The sequence below is a fragment of the Ruditapes philippinarum genome, unplaced genomic scaffold (assembly GCF_026571515.1).
Source record: "Ruditapes philippinarum isolate M1 unplaced genomic scaffold, ASM2657151v2 ctg2104_1_1_1_1, whole genome shotgun sequence".
Classification (NCBI taxonomy): Eukaryota; Metazoa; Mollusca; class Bivalvia; order Venerida; family Veneridae; genus Ruditapes; species Ruditapes philippinarum.
Genome location: NW_026860666.1, coordinates 134,446 through 153,964, shown reverse-complemented (window position 1 = coordinate 153,964; position 19,519 = coordinate 134,446). Strand labels below are relative to the sequence as shown.

The 19,519-nt window shown below is 34.3% G+C and overlaps 1 protein-coding gene across 1 annotated transcript; it reads right to left on the bottom strand.

Moving 5' to 3' along the window:
• Positions 1–2,675: 2,675 nt before the first annotated feature.
• Positions 2,676–15,339, bottom strand: LOC132712978 (uncharacterized). Its single transcript, XM_060695420.1, has 5 exons — positions 14,877–15,339; positions 9,675–10,316; positions 8,444–8,596; positions 7,083–7,410; positions 2,676–5,617 (listed from the first exon to the last, which is right to left on the bottom strand). Exons 2-5 carry the CDS (start codon positions 10,215–10,217, stop codon positions 3,024–3,026), a joined length of 3,618 nt encoding a protein of 1,205 aa, XP_060551403.1. The 5' UTR covers positions 10,218–10,316; positions 14,877–15,339; the 3' UTR covers positions 2,676–3,023.
• Positions 15,340–19,519: the final 4,180 nt, after the last annotated feature.

Below are 19,519 nucleotides of genomic sequence, written 5' to 3'. Positions count from 1 at the left end.
TCTAAATAGAAAATAACGTGTGCGCAGAAATGATTTTGTAAGGTATCTGTAATGAGCGCATTTTTGCAAAGTGTTTACATCAAACACACACTTCTCACCCTATCCAGTGTGATGTTTATTCTCAATAATAATAATAAAAGTAATAATAATAATAATAATAATAAATAATAATAATAATAAATAATAATAAATAATAATAATAATAATCATAATAATAATAATAATAATAAATAATAATAATAATAATAAAACCAAAAAAACACAAGAGGACAATGTACATAACCACCAAAGTGGCGGGAAATCTTTCCTGGTCCAGGGGAAACAACTCTCTGAAGGACACATAATAATAAAGCATCACAGAGTGTGTTCCTGTTACAGAATAGGACCATTTTACAACTTTCGTTTACATTTGAACACAACAAGCCCTATTTTAATGTCAAAAACTTCATAGGTGTTCGTTTTTGAGACAGAAAATGTTTCAGCGGGTGAAAATTAAGATGATGTAGACATCAAGTAAAACTATGCATTTACGTAAATAAATCTTATATATATATGCATATGATGAAAGGAACGTGCTTTACCTGGAAATCGTCTATTAAATTTGCTGTTTTGGTGTTGCAACACGAGGCCTGTTGGAGGATTTCAGGACTTTTCACCAACTGTGTGATATTATAATAGAGAAAAACAGAATACCTTAAGAACGCCAAAAATGGAAAAAAATGACAATGTTGCAGACTCGGGTTGATTGAGTCTGTTCATGTATGTCAATATATGTAATGTGTAAGCTACATATAACTTATTATATTTTAAATGGTAAATATCTTTTAAGTAGTAATTAATGGATGAGCCGGTGAATAACTAACATTTTTTGGTCATTGAACAACACTCGAATTATGATTTTCCTTTTTAGTTTTTGTTCGTTTGAATTTACAATATTATTCCGGCCATTGAAATGATAAACTGAAAACGCGCGGATTTTTAATAACAGACGGAAACTGTTCGCCCGGTTTGGCAATAAGGAAATGACCATTGACGAAAACGTGTCTAGTTTCAAATATAGAGTTGCATGTTATTGTTAAGAAATCTATTAATAGTAACAAATTGCTGGTGGTGGCTGGTAAAATGCAGTTTATAGTAATTTAATATTTATAATAACATTTTATTTCATGAAACAGCTTAATATTTTATATCATTATAAAAGTCTTTAAACTCATATTTTACACATTAAAATCACAGTGTTTATCAAAAAATAAATTTTGAAAACTTTTTTCTTTCTTCTCGGTAAAGAGCTAAACTTGGTGCTAGAAAACTACGGAAATAACAGTTAGAAAAATAGCCAAGTGTTCTTTTTTTAAAAGCAAAAAATAAAATTCCACTTACATGTAGAGATCTAAAAAAATCGATCCACAAATAAAAAAGTTATTAGAATTTAAAAATTCTGCTGCTATATAATGCATATAAATATTGGCTCTTTTTGCTAACAAATTCCGGTAGCAGGTGCTTGTGATGTTATCAGTCAACTTGCCTATTACTCGTTATTGACTCTCGGAACAATTGTTCCTCATTAACTTTAAACTACTAGTACTATTTCTTGACATAAAAATTTTCTTTTAAAGGGAAAGCAAGTTTTGCCTTTTTTACTTTTCCCAACAATAAAACAAACACGTTTTAGGGTTTTGAGTCGAACTCCCCTAACTGTACCTAAAAAAACCCTTCCCTCCACCAATTTAAGGGGCATATATTTTTAAACTTTTTTCTAAAAAATTATTTCGGGAATGATCATTCGAAAAAATTGTGATGAAGAATAAAAATATAAAATTTAGGTTTAAAAAACCTTTTCCCATTTGGGGAGCATCAAATTTTTTCCCTTTGAACCCATACATCTTAAAAAACAAAAAAAAATTCCATGGGGAGGTTTTCGTGGGAAATTTTACTACTAGCCCAGGGCAAAGAACTAAATTTTATCTGTTTTTTCTTTAAAACATTTTCAGCCAAAAATCTTATAATTACCAGATATGAGAAAATGTTTTTTAAAATTGATTGATTCCTTAATTGTTATGGGGGTCTTAATCTATGTTGAGTTTGACAAATAACTTCAAATTAAACAAATTGCTGTTAATTTTAAGTTTTACGACATTTATTAAAACACTTAACGCTGCACCAGGGAATACTCATATTGAACAATTCTTCATTTATTGTTTTAAAGTATTAGATGTATTATTGACACTTTTCCAAAGGCGTTGAAAACTTTATATTATTAACCTTGACTATATTCAGGACATAAATACAAAAAATTACAAAAGTTTACCATCTTGTTTGAAAAATATTGACAATTAAAATTCAACTTCTGTATCGGTTTCATACATAAACAAGAACAACAGCAACAACAACGTTATCTGTAGAAAAGTTTATTTCATATTATCCTAACTTGAAAAGTGAAAATAAAGATTTATAGTTTTTGAATAACTACAAGTAAATCAATGTGAAATATAAATGAAAAAAAAATGTTTTGTTTATTGAGACAGGTACCAGTCATATTACATCAAATAAGAAGAGGATGGGGGTAAGAAAACCCATCAGATAAATGTAATCGGGGCATCAAAATAATTTTAATAATGATTATCTAGAAACTATTCTTAACATTTTTTGCAAAATATAAAGAAAGATTACCATGCTAATTTTAAATTATTATGATTTTATTTGGTTATACTATCCAATTTCACACATTTCACAGTAAAAATATACATACAACTTCATTTTTTAATTACAATTTTAGATATAAATTAGGAAAGAAAATCATAATGTGACAAAACAAAAAGGAAGAAAACCGACAAATATTGAAAAAATTGCCTCTTCTGGGGTTTGTACCCACGCCCTATCGAAACTCTTTCGTCTTCTGACTGAAAATGAATACTCTTACTGCATAAGTTCGATAAGTTGAATCATAACGCGTGGCAGCTTGTTGATTGGAACGTGCATATGTTTTAAACACAGTGCACTCTTAATATTCCCATCCTTTTCAATCATGGGTGACTTTGATCTTGTATCGGATTAGATCTCTTAATGAATCTCATATTGTATTCAGTATTCCTAATTACGTGCAAGGTCCGGATTGACTTAATGTATGTAACAATTTCTTCCCGAGTCGCCCCTGGTATCTCATAAAACAATAAATTCACGGTTATCTCCTTCAGGGCGTTTGCAATACTGCGGATAAAACAACGAAATGATTCATTGCTCAGAGTAACATGGGACATTTCAATTTCCACATCTTCTCCCTCTGGATCTACAGAAAGTTTATGGTCACCAAAGTTTATTTTTAAAATATATAGATACTTGAGCTTCTGTAGTGAGGAAATCATTCTAACCAACGCTCCAATTATATCATCATCAGTAATGTTACTGACAAAAAATTTCTTCAAGACTGGTGCACAGGTCAAATCGTCCAATAGAGGTTTTGACCAGCGAGCAAGCTCACCTTTTTCTTTATGGTTTAACCTAAGCCTATACAACTCTTCAACATTTACCAACACGTTTTTGATATTTATGCCACCAATACCTAACAAGAAAATTCTCGTGTGATTCCGCAGGTCAAGATTTCCAAGAATACATTGATCACCATCGTCTTCACATTCAACACAATCCAGTCCAATTTGAGACATGTTATGTTTTTCAGAGACGAATCTTATTAGTTCAACAAGATGGCCATGTCTGATTTTGACGTCATGGAAGTACAGTGATGTCAAGTTCTCACACGTATTGAAAGGTATGTCCGAAATTTGATGGCAGTAACTTACAGAAAGATTTTTCAATGTACGTTTGGATAACTCAATTAATTGATTGTAATGCTGAAACTCTGAACCTGAGTTAATGAATCTTACTTCAAGTCTTACCAGCCCCGACAACACTGGTGTGATTTCTATTTCCGTTATTCCGGCTGCAAACATTGATTTTATGGTTCTCTTGTTTGACCGAAGCAATTTCCAAATCATTGGTGCATTTCTTTTATAAATGAATACATCCTCTAAGTTCATATTGATACTTTCCCCGCCAGATCGCTTGCACTCTTCAAAACATTTCTCAGCTAGGTCTTGTACGGTTTGCACATCATATTCTACTTGTTTGCGACGCTGCGAAATGAAATTGAACATTACTGAGCAAGAAAATTCCCTGTAATTCGACACTTCATTCGATAAAAACACATTCATCGTGTGGAACAATGTCTCAATGGCTGAGGGAGCCAAACTAGCCAAAAAGACGAAGACATTAGAGAACTTCTTAAGATCTTGCAATGTCTTGCAAGCCTTTACAATGGTTTTGCGTATTGCATCTTCTTTATTTACGCTCATTGAAATGTACAAAGCACCCATAAACTCCTGATACAGTTTATGGGGAAACGACAGTGTGTGTTTCCTCTCTGTTAGAAAACCTATTGCTTTGTTCTTTGAGAGGACGCCAACTGAACATAGGTAAGAAACCACATCTTCCGTTAAACCATATCTCTCTAAATCTGAACTTTTGAAAATCAGACTCGATTCTGTTTCTATAAACAGAGCTTCAAATGCAAGGCGACCAAGTCTATACAGCAAAGATACATGCTTTCCAACATTTGTCAATTTAGACAGACATTTAGGAACTCTAGTATCTGGCTTTTCATTTATTGATGGATATTGTATGGTCTCATTTCTTCTCTCTTTCTGTAGTGATCGTTGAAACATCATTTCTAATGTATTTGCGTATACTTCTGACAGTGACATTTGTGTCAGCTCACCATCAAACCAAAGACATACAAGGTGAGTAGTAAGCAGAGGTACATCCAATAGATCTTCAAGTTTGTTTTCAGCAACATTTTTAATGAATTCCTCAGGATCTTTTTGAACACCACATTTCTCATTCAAGCAATCGATTAAAAGTTCAACAAATGTGAATCCAACACCTTCTTCCATTGGTAAAATTTCTATCTGCTGGTCGATTTCATGCGTACTTAATCGCAAATGTTCAAGTTTGTATGGTCTACTGGTTGTCAGATAAACACATTTTTCTACTGCAGGCCTGTGTGGAATTTTAATATTTCCTGGACAGTGTTTTCTTTCTAATGGGTGTGTCCATTCATCAAGTCCATCCAACACAACGATGCATTTTTCTGTGTTAAGAATTTCCAAGAGAACTTCTTTTCTATCTAAAGTACCCATCAATTGATGTTGAATAATGTCTTCTATATGGCAAAAAGAGGTATCTCTCAAAGATATGTAAAACAGGAAATCAAAGTCACCAATGATTTCAGCGTCTTCCCTAACAGATTCGTCCTCAATGTCTAGCTTTGGATGAACTTTAGCAAGACTCCAAAGCAATGCAAGTCTCTGACAAAATGCAGTTTTTCCTATGCCAGCATCGCCAGTCACGTATATACTCCTGCACGTTTTACCATGTTTATGAAATACGTTGTTGTATGTTTTAACAGGTTTCTCTTCCTTCTGAATTTTGTGATGATCTAACTGTCGCATATATGGCTTCACATAGAATGTTAGTAAGGGTAATTTTTCCTCTTCCAGAAGAGAAGAAATTGGGAGATTAGAACACTGGTGTTTATATGTTTGAATCAAACGGTTGCGGATATCTGAAATAAACAATTACATTTAGTAAAGACATTGTCATGATATACAAAAGGTATCAGAGTTATGTCCCGGACAAAGTTGTCTTTTGACGTCTTGTCTGTGATACGCAGGCTTCATAACCTCTGATCCCCTTTCAAAATTCCATTTTATTTAGTTCCGCCCATGGTTTTCTCGTTTAGGGCACACACTTTTTATTACTTGGGGACCATACGCCGCTTTTCATGGAATGGCACGGAAGTGTCACATTGAAGGTTCCATGATAACCGCCGTATGAACACATCTGCGGATGTTTCTAAATTCAAAATTTTACTATTTCACGTTTAAATGTTGAATTCTGCTTAAGCCGGTGCTCGGGGGCGTGGACGGTAACTTGCGGTATCGTCCATGAAGAGGATCATCAAACCGAGCCTGCAACATTTTCAATTTTGCCGTGTTGGGCTTTCTTTAGGGATTCTGTATTTATCTATTTCAAAGTGTAAAATGAGCAAAGAGCAGTTACTCCAAAATTAAGGAAGAGTTATGGTTATTTTGCACTGCACTCCTACTCAATGAGGTCTATCTACCTACAAAGTTTCTTGTTGATACCTCTTGTAGTCTAACACATAAAATCAAACGGACGGACAGAGGGACAGACGGACGTTCTCACAGACAGTAATTATGTGACTACTCTATTGTTCTATCTATTGTTCTTTTGAGCCACACAAAAGAAAATAGCCACATAAAAGCATTACGGAATGAATGACATCAAAGGGAAAGAACAGTTACCTATTGTCCCTCTAGCCACATAATTACTTTCCTGTGAGTGCGGACGGCCATCCAGACAGACAGACAAAGCGGCACATGATCTTGTCAATAAATGTATAACAGACAGCGGATTTGTAAAAAAGATAAATATAGAATCCCTAAAGAAAGCCCACACGGCAAAATTGAAAATGTTGCAGGCTCGGTTTGATTGAGCCCGTCCATGGACGGCACTGGAAAGTGCGGCACTGGAAAGTGCAAGTTACCGACCACGCCCCCTAGCACCGGCTTAAGCAGAATTCAACATTTAAACATGAAATAGTAAAGTTTTGAATTAAGAAACATCCGCAGATGTTTTCATACGGCGGTTATCATGGAACCTTCAATGTGACACTTCCGTGTCATTCCATGAAAAGCGGCGTATGGTCCCCAAGTAATAAAAAGCGTGTGCCCTAAAGCCTGCATATCACAGACATGACGTCATAAACACAAATAAAAAAGCAGACTGTATATCCTGAAGATTATAAAGTATTCAAGTAGGAAAACTGGAACCAGTGCCTAAGTTGAAAAAAGCCGAACAGAAGAAAATAAATATACCATTTAACATGTATACACAACAATAATGCCGAGCTGAACGATCTACAAAGACATGACAAAAATTTTGAATATGATAAAAATGTATCGATAGAGATATAATCACTTTTTTAGCTACTTAAATTTACCCACCGTCTTTTTGTTTCGTGTAAACGACATTGTCCTGTTTTTGTTTCTTTTGCAATTCTTCAAGCGCCGATTCAGATTCTGTTCTTATTCTCTTGATACCACGTCTTACTGCATGTTCTATTTCACTTTTGTGTTTAGAGAAAAGTTGTCGAAGCTCCCCTAAAACTTCACTGATACCTTCCTGTGCATTCGATTTGATAGATTGCTTTGCCGCATCCAAGAGATTTTGCTTTGACTTGTCGATACTTTCTTTAGCCTCGTCTATAGCGTCCTGAAGATACTTTGTGATATCTCTGCTAGTATCTGTTATGGTCCATGAGTCAGAACTGAGCTAAAATAAATAAAGAGATTTGCAATACTAGATAAAAAATTTATAACTTGCTTATATAAATAGAAGACACTCTCAAATCAGCTTCCATGACCTAACTCTTATTTGCCGCCATTATATTAGAAATAATTTTAAATATTTTTAAGTGAATTGGTATACAATGGTTACATTTTAGATAAGCATTTCAACGGAGGATAAAACCCACAGAAATTTATCATTCGGATATAATTATATTTATTTCTTGGAAAAAATATGTTGATATAGTTCCAAATGAGTTAGTATGAACATTTATATGATGAATAATGATATTTTGTTCAAGAACAATATATTATCTGCTATACATATAAAATGGAGACAATAAGAATCCCCAAAGAAGCCCGAAACGGCAAAATTGGAAATGTAGCATGCTCGGTTTAATTGAGCCTGTTCATGGACGGTACTGTCAAGTGCAAACTACCGTCCTCGCCCGCTAGCACCGGCTTTAGCAGAATATAACATTTAAACACAAAAAGGTAAAATTTAGAATATAGAAACATCTGTGCCATCCAATGAAAAGCGGCGTACGACCCCCAAGTGAGAGGAAGCGTTTGCCCTAAACGAGAAAACAACGGGCGGAACTAAACAAAATGGAATTTTGAAAGGGGATCAGAGGTTATGAAGCCTGCATATCACAGATAAGACGTCAAAAGCAGGCAACATAGCCTAAGAGTATCCAACTTTATTCAAGTAGGAATATTGGAACCACTCAAGTAGAAAAATGCCGAAAAATAAGAACTAAAATGTACCACAAACACAACAATTTGTCGTGCTTAAAGATCTTCAAGTATTGAAAATATAATGTACCGGGCGACTATTTACAGCCTACATACGGCACAAACAACGCTGATGTGGCATTAAAATAGAGAAAATAAGAATCGCTAAAGAAAGCCCAACATGTCAAACTTGTAAACCAAAATACATTTTATAAAAGTAAAATAAATACTCGTAGCAGTATAGAAAATGATATTATGAATATCACTTGCCGTGTAATATTTACCTCTCTGATGCTCTTTATGGCTGACTCAGCTTTTTTGTTACTTTGTACAAAGTCCTCCAATACCTGAATAAGTATGCTGATGTTGTCTTGGAATTCCTTATTCGAAAGTTCATAGCCATGATGATGTCTATGTTTATTACCTATTGCTCTAGCCTAGAAAACGAAAAGAAGAAGACTAAAAAACAATTCAAGCAAACATTTTTACATTGCTACCTTCGAAAAGAAAAAAAGGCACGAGAATGATGGAAATCAGTTGCTCATCTACATCAGTGGTCTACAATATGATTCAGTTTAAATGATTTCCTCAGTACAAATAATAGTTGAGGATTACCCGTTAAACAACCGCTTGTTTGTGAGAAAAAGCATTTTTTTTACATTTAAACAATCTCATGGGTCCCACCGAAATTAGTGTGCATACATTTGACAATAATCACTCATGACTCATACAAGAACATGCTTTTTTTGGGATCCCTTTAAACAGACTAATGAAATCTATTTGTGCAAACTTGAAAGTGGATCATAAAAGAAAACTACAAACACAATGAGAAGTTGTTAATATAATAATAATGTTTTCGCATTCGATGCCCCTAACAAGTACCGACAAATTATTTCTAAAGGACCATCTATGGATGCTACAAGTCCCGAGATGTTTATTTATATTGCTATGATTAGCTTTAGCGGCTTCTCAATTGTACTTAAATAATCAGAAGAGTTTGTTTTGTTTTTATTGGGTTTTACGTCACACCGACACAGTATAGGTCATATGGCGGCGTTACAGTTTAGCTGGTGGATGAAGACACCAGGTACCTTCCGTGCATTATTCAAGGCACGAACGGGCACCTGAGTAGAACCATCGACGTTCCGTAAGCTAGCTGGATAGCTTCCTCACAAGAATCGAAAGTGCAAGGCGGGATTTGAACCCAAAGCGGTAAGGGGCTAGTGGTTTAAAGTCAAAGACCTTAACTACTCGGCCACGGATGCCACTTATCAGAAGAGAGGAACCACACATCAAATTTTGGTGCAAGAGTTATGAACCTTGTCACATAAGATGTGGTTGATGATAAGGTGCATATATTTGAAGTTTGAATTGACACCTTAAGAAATGAAAAAGTTATAGTGAAAAATATTTTACTGCACCAAAACTTTAATCTGAAATCTGGACGCCGATGCCGGGGCGAGTAGGACAGCTCTCCATATATTTCGTATAGTTGAGCTAAAAATGTAAAGTTACCTTGCAGAAAATATTGTTGTTGTTTGATAAATCTGTCTGTACCTTGCTGTCAAACATTTTACAATTTATTATCACATTGATGATGCCATTAAAATCGGTTCCTGCAGCCGAAAGTGAAGAATCATAACCATCAGTGGACATGAAACATTTGGCTATCTGCCAAGGTGCGTCAGACCATTGCCGGGCATCGGTATTCTTCCACGAGGGTCGGTTAAATCTGTGTGCATCTTCAATACCATCTCTCACGTTTTGGCATACACCCAAAGGACATGTTTTATGGACGTTAACACATTTCCGTTGATAGAATCTACAGATCTTATTCTTGGAAGAACATTTTACGACATTTTCTGTCAAGCAAGTCTTACAAGGTGTTGTTATTTTTGTTTTTGTAGTTTTGTCACGATAAAGTTCATCATGAAAATTTGTTATTTCATTTGCAACAATATCCTGTAGTCCTTCTTTCGTTAGTACTAAAACAACACCATTTTTTATCCAGTTTTGGAACTTCATTTCGGACAAGACTGGCTTTTGTACAGATGCCATGATGATTCTGCACAAAACGATATCACACTTCAGAGAGACTTTTTATCTCCCTTTTCTTATTTCTATTTGTCTATATTATTTGCACATCGTTGTATGGCTCTGCAATGTAGAAAAAAATAGTTTCATGTGTGAGAAAACATATAAATAAAAACACACTATGCCCCAGAAATAGCTTTAATTTAATTCTTATCCAAGGTTATAGTTACAAAGTTACTCTTTGGCCAATTACCTAAACCATCTTTTTCTTCTGTTGCTTCTGAGCAGTTAGCGCATCTATAGTGAATAGTATTTTGTATAAAAGTCAAAATTCTATTTTTTTTCTACTTTTATGACAATTAACTTTACATTTAGCGCTACTTTCTCCAGGTTACAATCCTCTAACAGGTTCTAAACCACTATATCAACGTTATAAAACTCGTGTTTGCTCCTTCTAAAGTAATACAAGAAAAGCATTGATGCAAAGCATCAAAGGGCGACGCCAAAAGAATTTGATCCAGTTTGCACCTAAATACTTAACAAAAGATGTGTACTTTATAGCAGTACCATTTCATGTGACCTGGAGGCTAGGCCCAGTTTAAGTTGAAACTTAAACCAAAAAGAAAAGACTCTGTCTTGCCAAGATGCAAAGACAATTTATAGTCAATTAACTAATCTTACGATTTATTTTACCAGATACAAGGATACCTGAGTCATCATCATATAATCACAGGCACGAGTATTGGACCTGGGAAGAAAAAGTATGACCAGATTGATAAAAAAAACTGTGTTCATCTTAAAAGTGTCAAAAACCAAAAAAAAAAAAAAAAAAAAAAAATGTAAATAATGACCCCCTTTAAAAATATACTATTAACTTAAAGTATATTTTTAAAGGGGGTCATTATTTACATTTTTTGGTTTGTGACAATCTTAAGACGAACACAAGTTTTTTTATCAATCTGGTCATATTTTTTCTTCCCAGGTCTGATACTTGTGCCTGTGCATATAATAAAAGCTTATTGCTCAGGTTGCAGACATGTCATTGACATATATTAGACATAAAAGAGGACCTAAAATGAACATCAGGGGGACACCATAGGTACTCAGAGCAGTAGTAGGAGTACCAGCCACATCAACCAGCTGCTATCAGAGATAAGACTTGAACCATGTAAGAATGTCATTACATATGGCAGATGCTTGAAGTTCCATGAAGAAGAAGAAAAAGAACTTCTTCATGTGCAGTATAGTGTGATCAACTGTATCAAATGCTTTTTGTAGATCTAAAAGTATCATGCAATACTGCCTTTGTCCATTTCAAATAAAATACAATCTATTAAATGAATCAAACATGTGTCAGTTGAAAAACCACTTCTAAACCCTGACTTAAACTGCCTGACCATGACATCGAACCCATGACTTTCAGAAGACCAACTGAGCTATCCGGCCGGCTAGACATTTTCTCTTTAATAATGAAATAGTTCTAAACCACAACATATTTCCCCACTCTATTGGTTTATGTCCTTGAATTTCTGATGTTTACAGAGCATAGTGAATTAAACTCATGGTTATATGCAGTCACTGGATGAGAAAAACTTTCAGCTTGACCAGAACACAAACCTGTGACCCACAGAATAATGTACCGCGGCTGTAAGCGATTGGACTATCTGGCCGCTTACACATTTTCTGGCCTTAAAATAGTGAACAGTTCTAAACCGTGACAGATATTTAGATTTTTAAATTAACAGATAATTAATTCTTAATTAATAAATAAGAAATAAAAACCTTACATACTCATAGTCTAAATTAAAATAACAATTTATTTATTATGTATAATTATTTTTACTAAAAAGGGCTTAGACAGTAAACTATTGGTTGTGCCATTATTTATAACAGGTCAATTTGAAAGTGAACATAACTGTGCTAATACATGTACAATATCTATTTTTTGTACGGATAAAAAACTAACCTTTTTTGTATGATAAGAAATTTTATGAAGGCTGATTTGTATTTTGCATCAAGGGCACTGGGCGAAAACACGAAAATGCAACAAACACACCACTTTGTGTCTGGCGCCCGGTTACTTTTTTGTACTTTGTTGGTTTTCATGTGGCAAAAATCACCCGCTATAAAATTTAGTGTACAAATTTATTCAAGGGCAAATAACAATCTACTCTATGAAAAGTCTGTTGTCGGGTTGACTCAGGAGACCTAAGCTTGGAAATTGAGACCGGTGTCCCTCCATTACAAATAGATAAGACAGGAGCTGTCCTTTTCAATCTATGCACATGTTAGAAAAAAATTAGAATAACCATTCAAAATATGATTTTTTGAGACTTTATCAATTATATTGCTTGATCCAAGTTTCAGGACATTTTCAATCAATACATGTATTATCATTTATAACTTTAAATGAAAGTCTCATCCCTTTAATAATAATGACATAACTGTAACTATTTAAATTCAGAAATATTATAAGTCTCATCATATCAATATACTAAGATATACATGTATGCACATAACATTAATAATTCCCAGTTTCTATTAAATAAATATGAAATCCTAACATTAACATTGGTACTAATGGATGGAATTCAAAATCTAGTAGAATATATAAACTCTGTTATAGATACTATTATTAGCCAGCTAACACTGGGTATAAACAACTTTAACCTGTAGACTGATCAATACATGTATTATCATTTATAAATTTAAATGCAAGTATCATCCATCATAACTGTAAGTCTTTAAATACAGAAATACACATTATATCCATATACTATGATACACTTGTATGCACATTACATTAATAATTCTCAGGTTCCATTAAAAATAAATATAACATCCTATTAACAGGAATTCATAATCTTGTAGAAAGAAAACTATACTGTAATGTACATGATATTGTATAGTACATGTATAAAAGTAAAAAAAATCTCAAATACTATATATATAATATAAATAGTCTATATCATGTGATACAGATTAAGTTGTGTTAGTGTCTAAACATTAAATGCATATCTTTTACAGTAACAAATACTGTCCCTCTTTTAACCTTCCGTTAGACTTTACTATACAATGTATAACTAACTGCATATAATGTAATCAAGTGTTTAAAATGAGCACCTATATGTATAGCTTAAATATTCTACCTTTCATTTTTACCAAAGGTTATTTTAGTAACAATTCATATACAAACACATAGAAAATAATAATTTCACATAGTGATTAGAAGATGCCTCTAGCAGAATACCTATAGGTATGTACCAACTGAACAAACTAGAAAAATCTGTCCTAGGGTATATCAAGCCAGTAAAAATATATATCAATATTCACTCATCAGGGCCTCTCTGCTTTTGATGACCTTACAACTGGTAAATTTTATAAAAAACAAAAAATAGTAAGTAATACTAAAGATAGAGTAGACAGAAAAGAACAAATAATTTAGTAAACATGAGTTACTTCCCCTTAAAATAGAGAAAACCTGAAACCCAAAAGAACACCCTTAACATTAAAATGACGAAATGTTGCAGGCTCAGTAAGTTTTATTAAGCCATGCAAATTAATGGTAAAGTATTCATAAAAAAATAGATGACCATGTGACAGCAGTTATTGCAGAAAATCGGATAGCTTTCAACATCCGGATACTGGTACACTTTGTAAAAACAACCATTCTGTGCAACAGATCAACGTAATATGGATAAAATCAATAGGATAATCGTTAACAACAGTCCATTACCTATCCTTATACTCATTTGCAGGTGAACTTTCTTCTTGTAAGAAAATTTTGAAAATATATAAATGAATGAACGAACGGATACAGCATCAATGTAGACCACAACGATATTCGAAATCCGGGTTTTAGTATTGTCAATAAAACTAAGGGACAAGCTGTTAAACTGAGCCTGCAATTTCGTGAAAATAATATCACAATGCACATGCTTTTTATATAAAGTTATTAAATACAAATATAACAACATATTTGTTTACTTGATTTTTACGAATCAAAATAAATCTAATTAACTCAACATGAAATTAACTGCTAATAATAACAGCTCCTTCCATAGGCAAAAATAAAAAGCATTCCATATAAGACGACGCCGCTCACCGGCGTCGCCAAAAATATATTCGTCTCTGAGTCACAACGTGCAATCTTTAACATTCCTATACAAGCAAATAACATTTATTAATTACCAACATTTAAGCTCTCTCCCATTTTTTATTCCACATCTCTTCCATTTTTATCGATCCGTTCCTTAAGTAAGGAATTTAAATTTTAAAAACATTTTGTAATGCGCTTCAGTCGATATAATGACATTTGATAGGCATATTGCATTAAGATTTTTATCCAAAACTACCAGAGTGGACTATTACAAAGCCATCCATTAAATATGCTTTTGTTAATTAAAATAACATAAGGGAAATATAATGTACTTTATATGCACATATTTGTTGATCGTCGACAAGATCAGCGCTGAGTAGGAAATATCCGTCTGGCGGAAATAACTTGTACGCGCTACTTTTGACCTTGACCTATGAATAGACTGGTAAGTACACGCTACTACGCGGAACCGACAACTTTATAGATATTTTCTTTATTTTCTGTTTATCGGTGTAAACTGTCTTTTAATCTTTGTGTTATCAAACATACGCCAATTGAGAAGATGAATATAAATATCAGCTTACCGTTAAACAATGTAAACGCCAATTTCAAAACAACGGCCTACACCAAGTCCCCGTCTAGATCCTTCAATATATACTGATGTTGTTTTGAGACAATAATCGATCAGGTCAAAGCAAAGAATGACAAAAAGCTACTCAAGCGCACCATCATGACTATTGTAGGGTTATTAGTGAATATTCCATCACACGTACATATCCATAATTTCTAATTAACTAGCACAAATCATTCCAGGCACCGTCCTAATAGAGACGTTCAAAACATTAATGGAATATAATTATAACAAAACGAAAATTTAAGATATAGTTACTCATTCCTTTAAAAAAACATTCACCCAGTCCGATTGGCGTGTAATGTAAACACAAATTATAATGTTTTATTTTTAAAGCGTGCATGCCATAGTTTTGTTATTCAACTATTACAACTATCGAGCCGTCTGCTCAAAAAGTATCAGTTTCATGTTCTAGGGTAATCCCCGTCTTTACTCAACATTACAGCTTATGTTTATGTTACTATATCATTACACACGAACAAGCAGGTCATTTTAAAGCTTTCGCAAGTTTTTGATTTTATAGTTCGTAAGAAATAAACATGCATATATTCAGAGTTGTCAGATTTTTTTTTTCGGAAGAATTGCGTCTGTTATCAGTTTAACTTCCTGTTAAATAAACAGGGAAAGGACTGAGTATGAAAAGGATTTTCATTGGTCATTTTAAAATTATAGACCGAAATCGGTAAATCTCATTGGTCATTCTTAAAAAAATTGGAAAGGATAGTTCTAACCAATCTACAGGAAAATGTAAAGAATATTTCTTACCATTCTAAGATAAAAATTTTAAGGATAGCTTTAAAATAAAATGTTAAAATGAAATGTAAGGGATAATTTTGCCACTGTAAAATTAAATGTAATGGATAATTCTAAAATAAAATGTACAGGAATGAGGATAGTTCTTAAATTTTTGGTTAATTTGTCAATGATTACAAAATTTTTAAAGTCAAACGTAAAACAAGTAAAAGGGACACCTAAAATAGAAGTTGTCCTAATTTGAATAATCATCAATATAGATATGCTATAATTTGATTTCAATGCTTACAAAATTGGTATTTCCTTTAGCTACAAGAAATAACTATTATGTCATTGTTATGCAAGCATTGCTAACATTTCCTTTTGTATTGAATACTTAGAAATAACATAATTGTGCATGTTAACCCGTTTTACTTCAGCAGAGTATCTTTTAAAATTTAAACCTTTAAATAACAGCAGAAGAAAAAGAGAGCATCTTATTCGCTATGGCATGACACCCTGCACGTAGGTCTATTATTGCAATGTATACATTTTAAGAAAACTGTGTCAAATTAGCTGTTTACAAAAAGACATCGACACCAGTTTACATGCTTCCATTGCTTTTAATTTATGAAATTCGGGTATGTTAAAGATTTAAAAAAGAAGAAGTTGTACAGCATGATTTTTTTTCACCATGAGACAGGAAGTTTAATGACGGAGTAAATAAGTTAATTTAATATATATCGTAATTTAAACTATAAATTGTTATGGCTGCTATAATAAAACTATACTTAACTGTTTGTCCGCTTAAATGAAAAACAGATAAGAGGTATCATGTACTCGCACGTGAGTTGTTTCCCGTTCTATACCTTGTCTCTTGACTTTTAAGCTCACCTGTTACAAAGTGGCAAGGTGAGATTTTGTGATCAAAATTCGTCCGGTGTCCATCCTTCCGTAAACTTTTACTTATATTTAAACGACATCTCCTCCTAAACCAATGAGTCAATTTCATCCAAACTTCACAGGAATATTCCTTTGGTGGTCAACTTCAAAATTTGTTCAAAGATTTTAATTTCATGCAGAACTCTCTGGTTGCCATGGCAACCGAAAGAAAAACAACTATAAATAATCTTTTTTTAAAGAAAACCAAAGAGCTAGAGCTTACATATAGGACATAAACATCTTCTAGTAGATGGCTACCAAGTTTGTTCAAATAAAAGTTCTAGGGTCAAAATTGATACCGTCCGGGGGGTCATTGATTTTCCTTATATGTAAAAAATTTAATAAAAATTTAAATAATCTAAATACTCCCCAAAAAGCTAGAGCTTAGATATTAAACACAAAACATCTTCTAATGGGTGTCTACCAAGTTTGTTTGAATAAAAGCCCTGGAGTTAAAATTGGTCCGACTCTGGGTACATTGATTTTCCTTATGTGTATATAGTAAAAAATCTTCTTAAAAAAAAAACAAAAGATAGAGCCTAGATATGAGTGTTTACCAAGTTTGTTTAAATAAATGCCCTCGGGTCAAAATTGGCCCCGCCCGGGGGGGACAATGATGTTTTCTTATATGTACATATCTTTTGGAACTGTTGTTTTCCCTTAGCAATAGCGACCAGTAAAGATTTTACTCATGCACTATTTCAGATACAAATATGAACTTTTTTCTATCAGTTTAAGATTAAGATTTTATATCTGTTTCTGTTTATAGATTACAATGTTACTTGTTCCTTGTCATGGAGAGTTTTGTATTCAGGTGATCGATTTCAGGCCCATTATGGCCCTCTTGTTATTTTTTTTCTTTTAAAGATTATCAGAAATAATCATAAGATAGTATAAAATAATGTAGGCCAAGGTTAATAAATGCATCGAATTTTACCCATTGACAAAAAACACCAACAACAAAAACCACACACGCACGCACGCAAGCACACACGCACAAACACACACACACACACACTCACAGAGAAAACAGTGTACGGTCGAGGGAGCCGGGCTGTAAAAGCTTGATATATTATGATATTCTTTTATAAATCAGCCAAGCAAAGAATGCAGTTGCTAGAGGCATAGGTAATCCTTCTCTGCAGCTGTGGCTTCACCTACACAGGCCTCTCCTACGGCCACCTATGTGCTGACCCTCGTCATATAATGCTGCTAGCGTGCTGCAACAATTATATTCTGCCTATAATAAGAATAATCCGCGTAGAAATCCTTGCATGAAGAGAAAGTCCATGTTAAATCCAATGGAATTCACAAAAAAAGCATTTTTGAGACAATAACAACAAACTCAAGGCGCAATTACAAGGAACTCAAGCCGCCCGGTCGCCGGACTGCAAACCGATGACCATCCGGTGCCTGCTCATGAAACGTCCGGGTACTGGGCGATAATCGTTCGCCAACTGGTGTCTATTCGGGCGCCGGGCGAGACCCGGGAGATGTCCGCCCGGATGTCTTTAAATCGGAAGGTGATATTTTGCATTAATTGCCCGATCCAAAAAAAAATCCCCCGGGAACCGCCCGTCGGCCGGACAGTATCCGCCCGATGATTTCTTTAACTCACTGACCCCAAAAATTATCGCCCGGACGCCGTTAGCTTTTAAGTTGTATAACTTATATAACTCGATGGGGCCCGCCCGATGAACAAAATTTTCAGCTGCTGCCTCCGATTGTCACTGCTGCCAGACGACCGCCGGTCGATATTGCGAGTTTTTGGAGAAATAGACGACGTTTATTTGTGACTGATCAAGGCTTACACATCTATTTGGCACTATTTGGAAATTTGACGTTTGGAAAGTAATAATTAAGCCAATCAAATATGCCGTTTCGACTTTCAATTTATTCAAGCAAGATCTCTGCTGTGCCCCCTAGGCAGGAGAGTAACACTCTGTCAATGTCACAGTTATCTTATTCAGTCCAAGGCCATGATATTTTAACATAACGGTCGAGTTCGATATAAAAATGTATATAATAACTCTATTTGTTACATGATCAAAAGAAATAAGAATTTTGAATAAACGAAGAAAAAAATGAATTTGATAGTTTTTCCTTCCCATATAAAATTAAATTCCCAACTCGAAACCTTGGTTCCTTTTTATGGTATAGATCTATATAAATGACCGAATTTTGATTTTTCTAATTGCAAACCCCAAAACGTGAGAGTCGATTAGAAATTGTGTTGATGTTCTTGATTGGTTAGATGACTAGATAATGCATGAAACTGATATTTTTTCTTCCCATATAAGATTAAATTCCCCGCTCGAAACCTTGGTTTCTTTTTATGGTATATGTAAATGACCAAATTTTGATTTTTCTAATTGCAAACCCAAAAACGTGAGAGTTGATTAGAAATATTGTTGATGTTCTTGATTGGTTAGATGACTAGATAATGCATGAAACTGACACAAAAATATTCAGGGAGGAAAGAGCAGCAGCATTGAGGCCTGGGCCTAATTCCGTTACTGACTTAAGAGACTCGTTAGATTTCGGCGACATAATCACAAGTTCAGATCCTGGTTAGATTTCGACGGCAGCACCACACGTTCAGATCCTGGTTAGATTTCGACGGCAGCACCACACGTTCAGATCCTGGTTAGATTTCGACGGCAGCACCACACGTTCAGATCCTGGTTAGATTTCGACGGCAGCACCACACGTTCAGATCCTGGTTCGAGTTCGACGGCAGCACCACACGTTCAGATCCTGGTTCGAGTTCGATGGCAGCACCACACGTTCAGATCCTGGTTAGATTTCGACGGCAGCACCACACGTTCAGATCCTGGTTAGATTTCGACGGCAGCACCACACGTTCAGATCCTGGTTTGAGTTCGATGGCACTACAACCCAGACCTTTTAAACACATATCAC

Coding starts and splice junctions, on each gene's coding strand:
- LOC132712978 (XM_060695420.1), bottom strand. CDS start 10,217: ATGGCATCTGTACAAAAGCCAGTCTTGTCCGAAATGAAGTTCCAAAAC. Junction 8,597..9,674: donor ACAACAATATTTTCTGCAAG/GTAACTTTACAT, acceptor TTCGTTTTCTAG/GCTAGAGCAATAGGTAATAA. Junction 7,411..8,443: donor CCATAAAGAGCATCAGAGAG/GTAAATATTACA, acceptor TATTTATTTTAG/CTCAGTTCTGACTCATGGAC.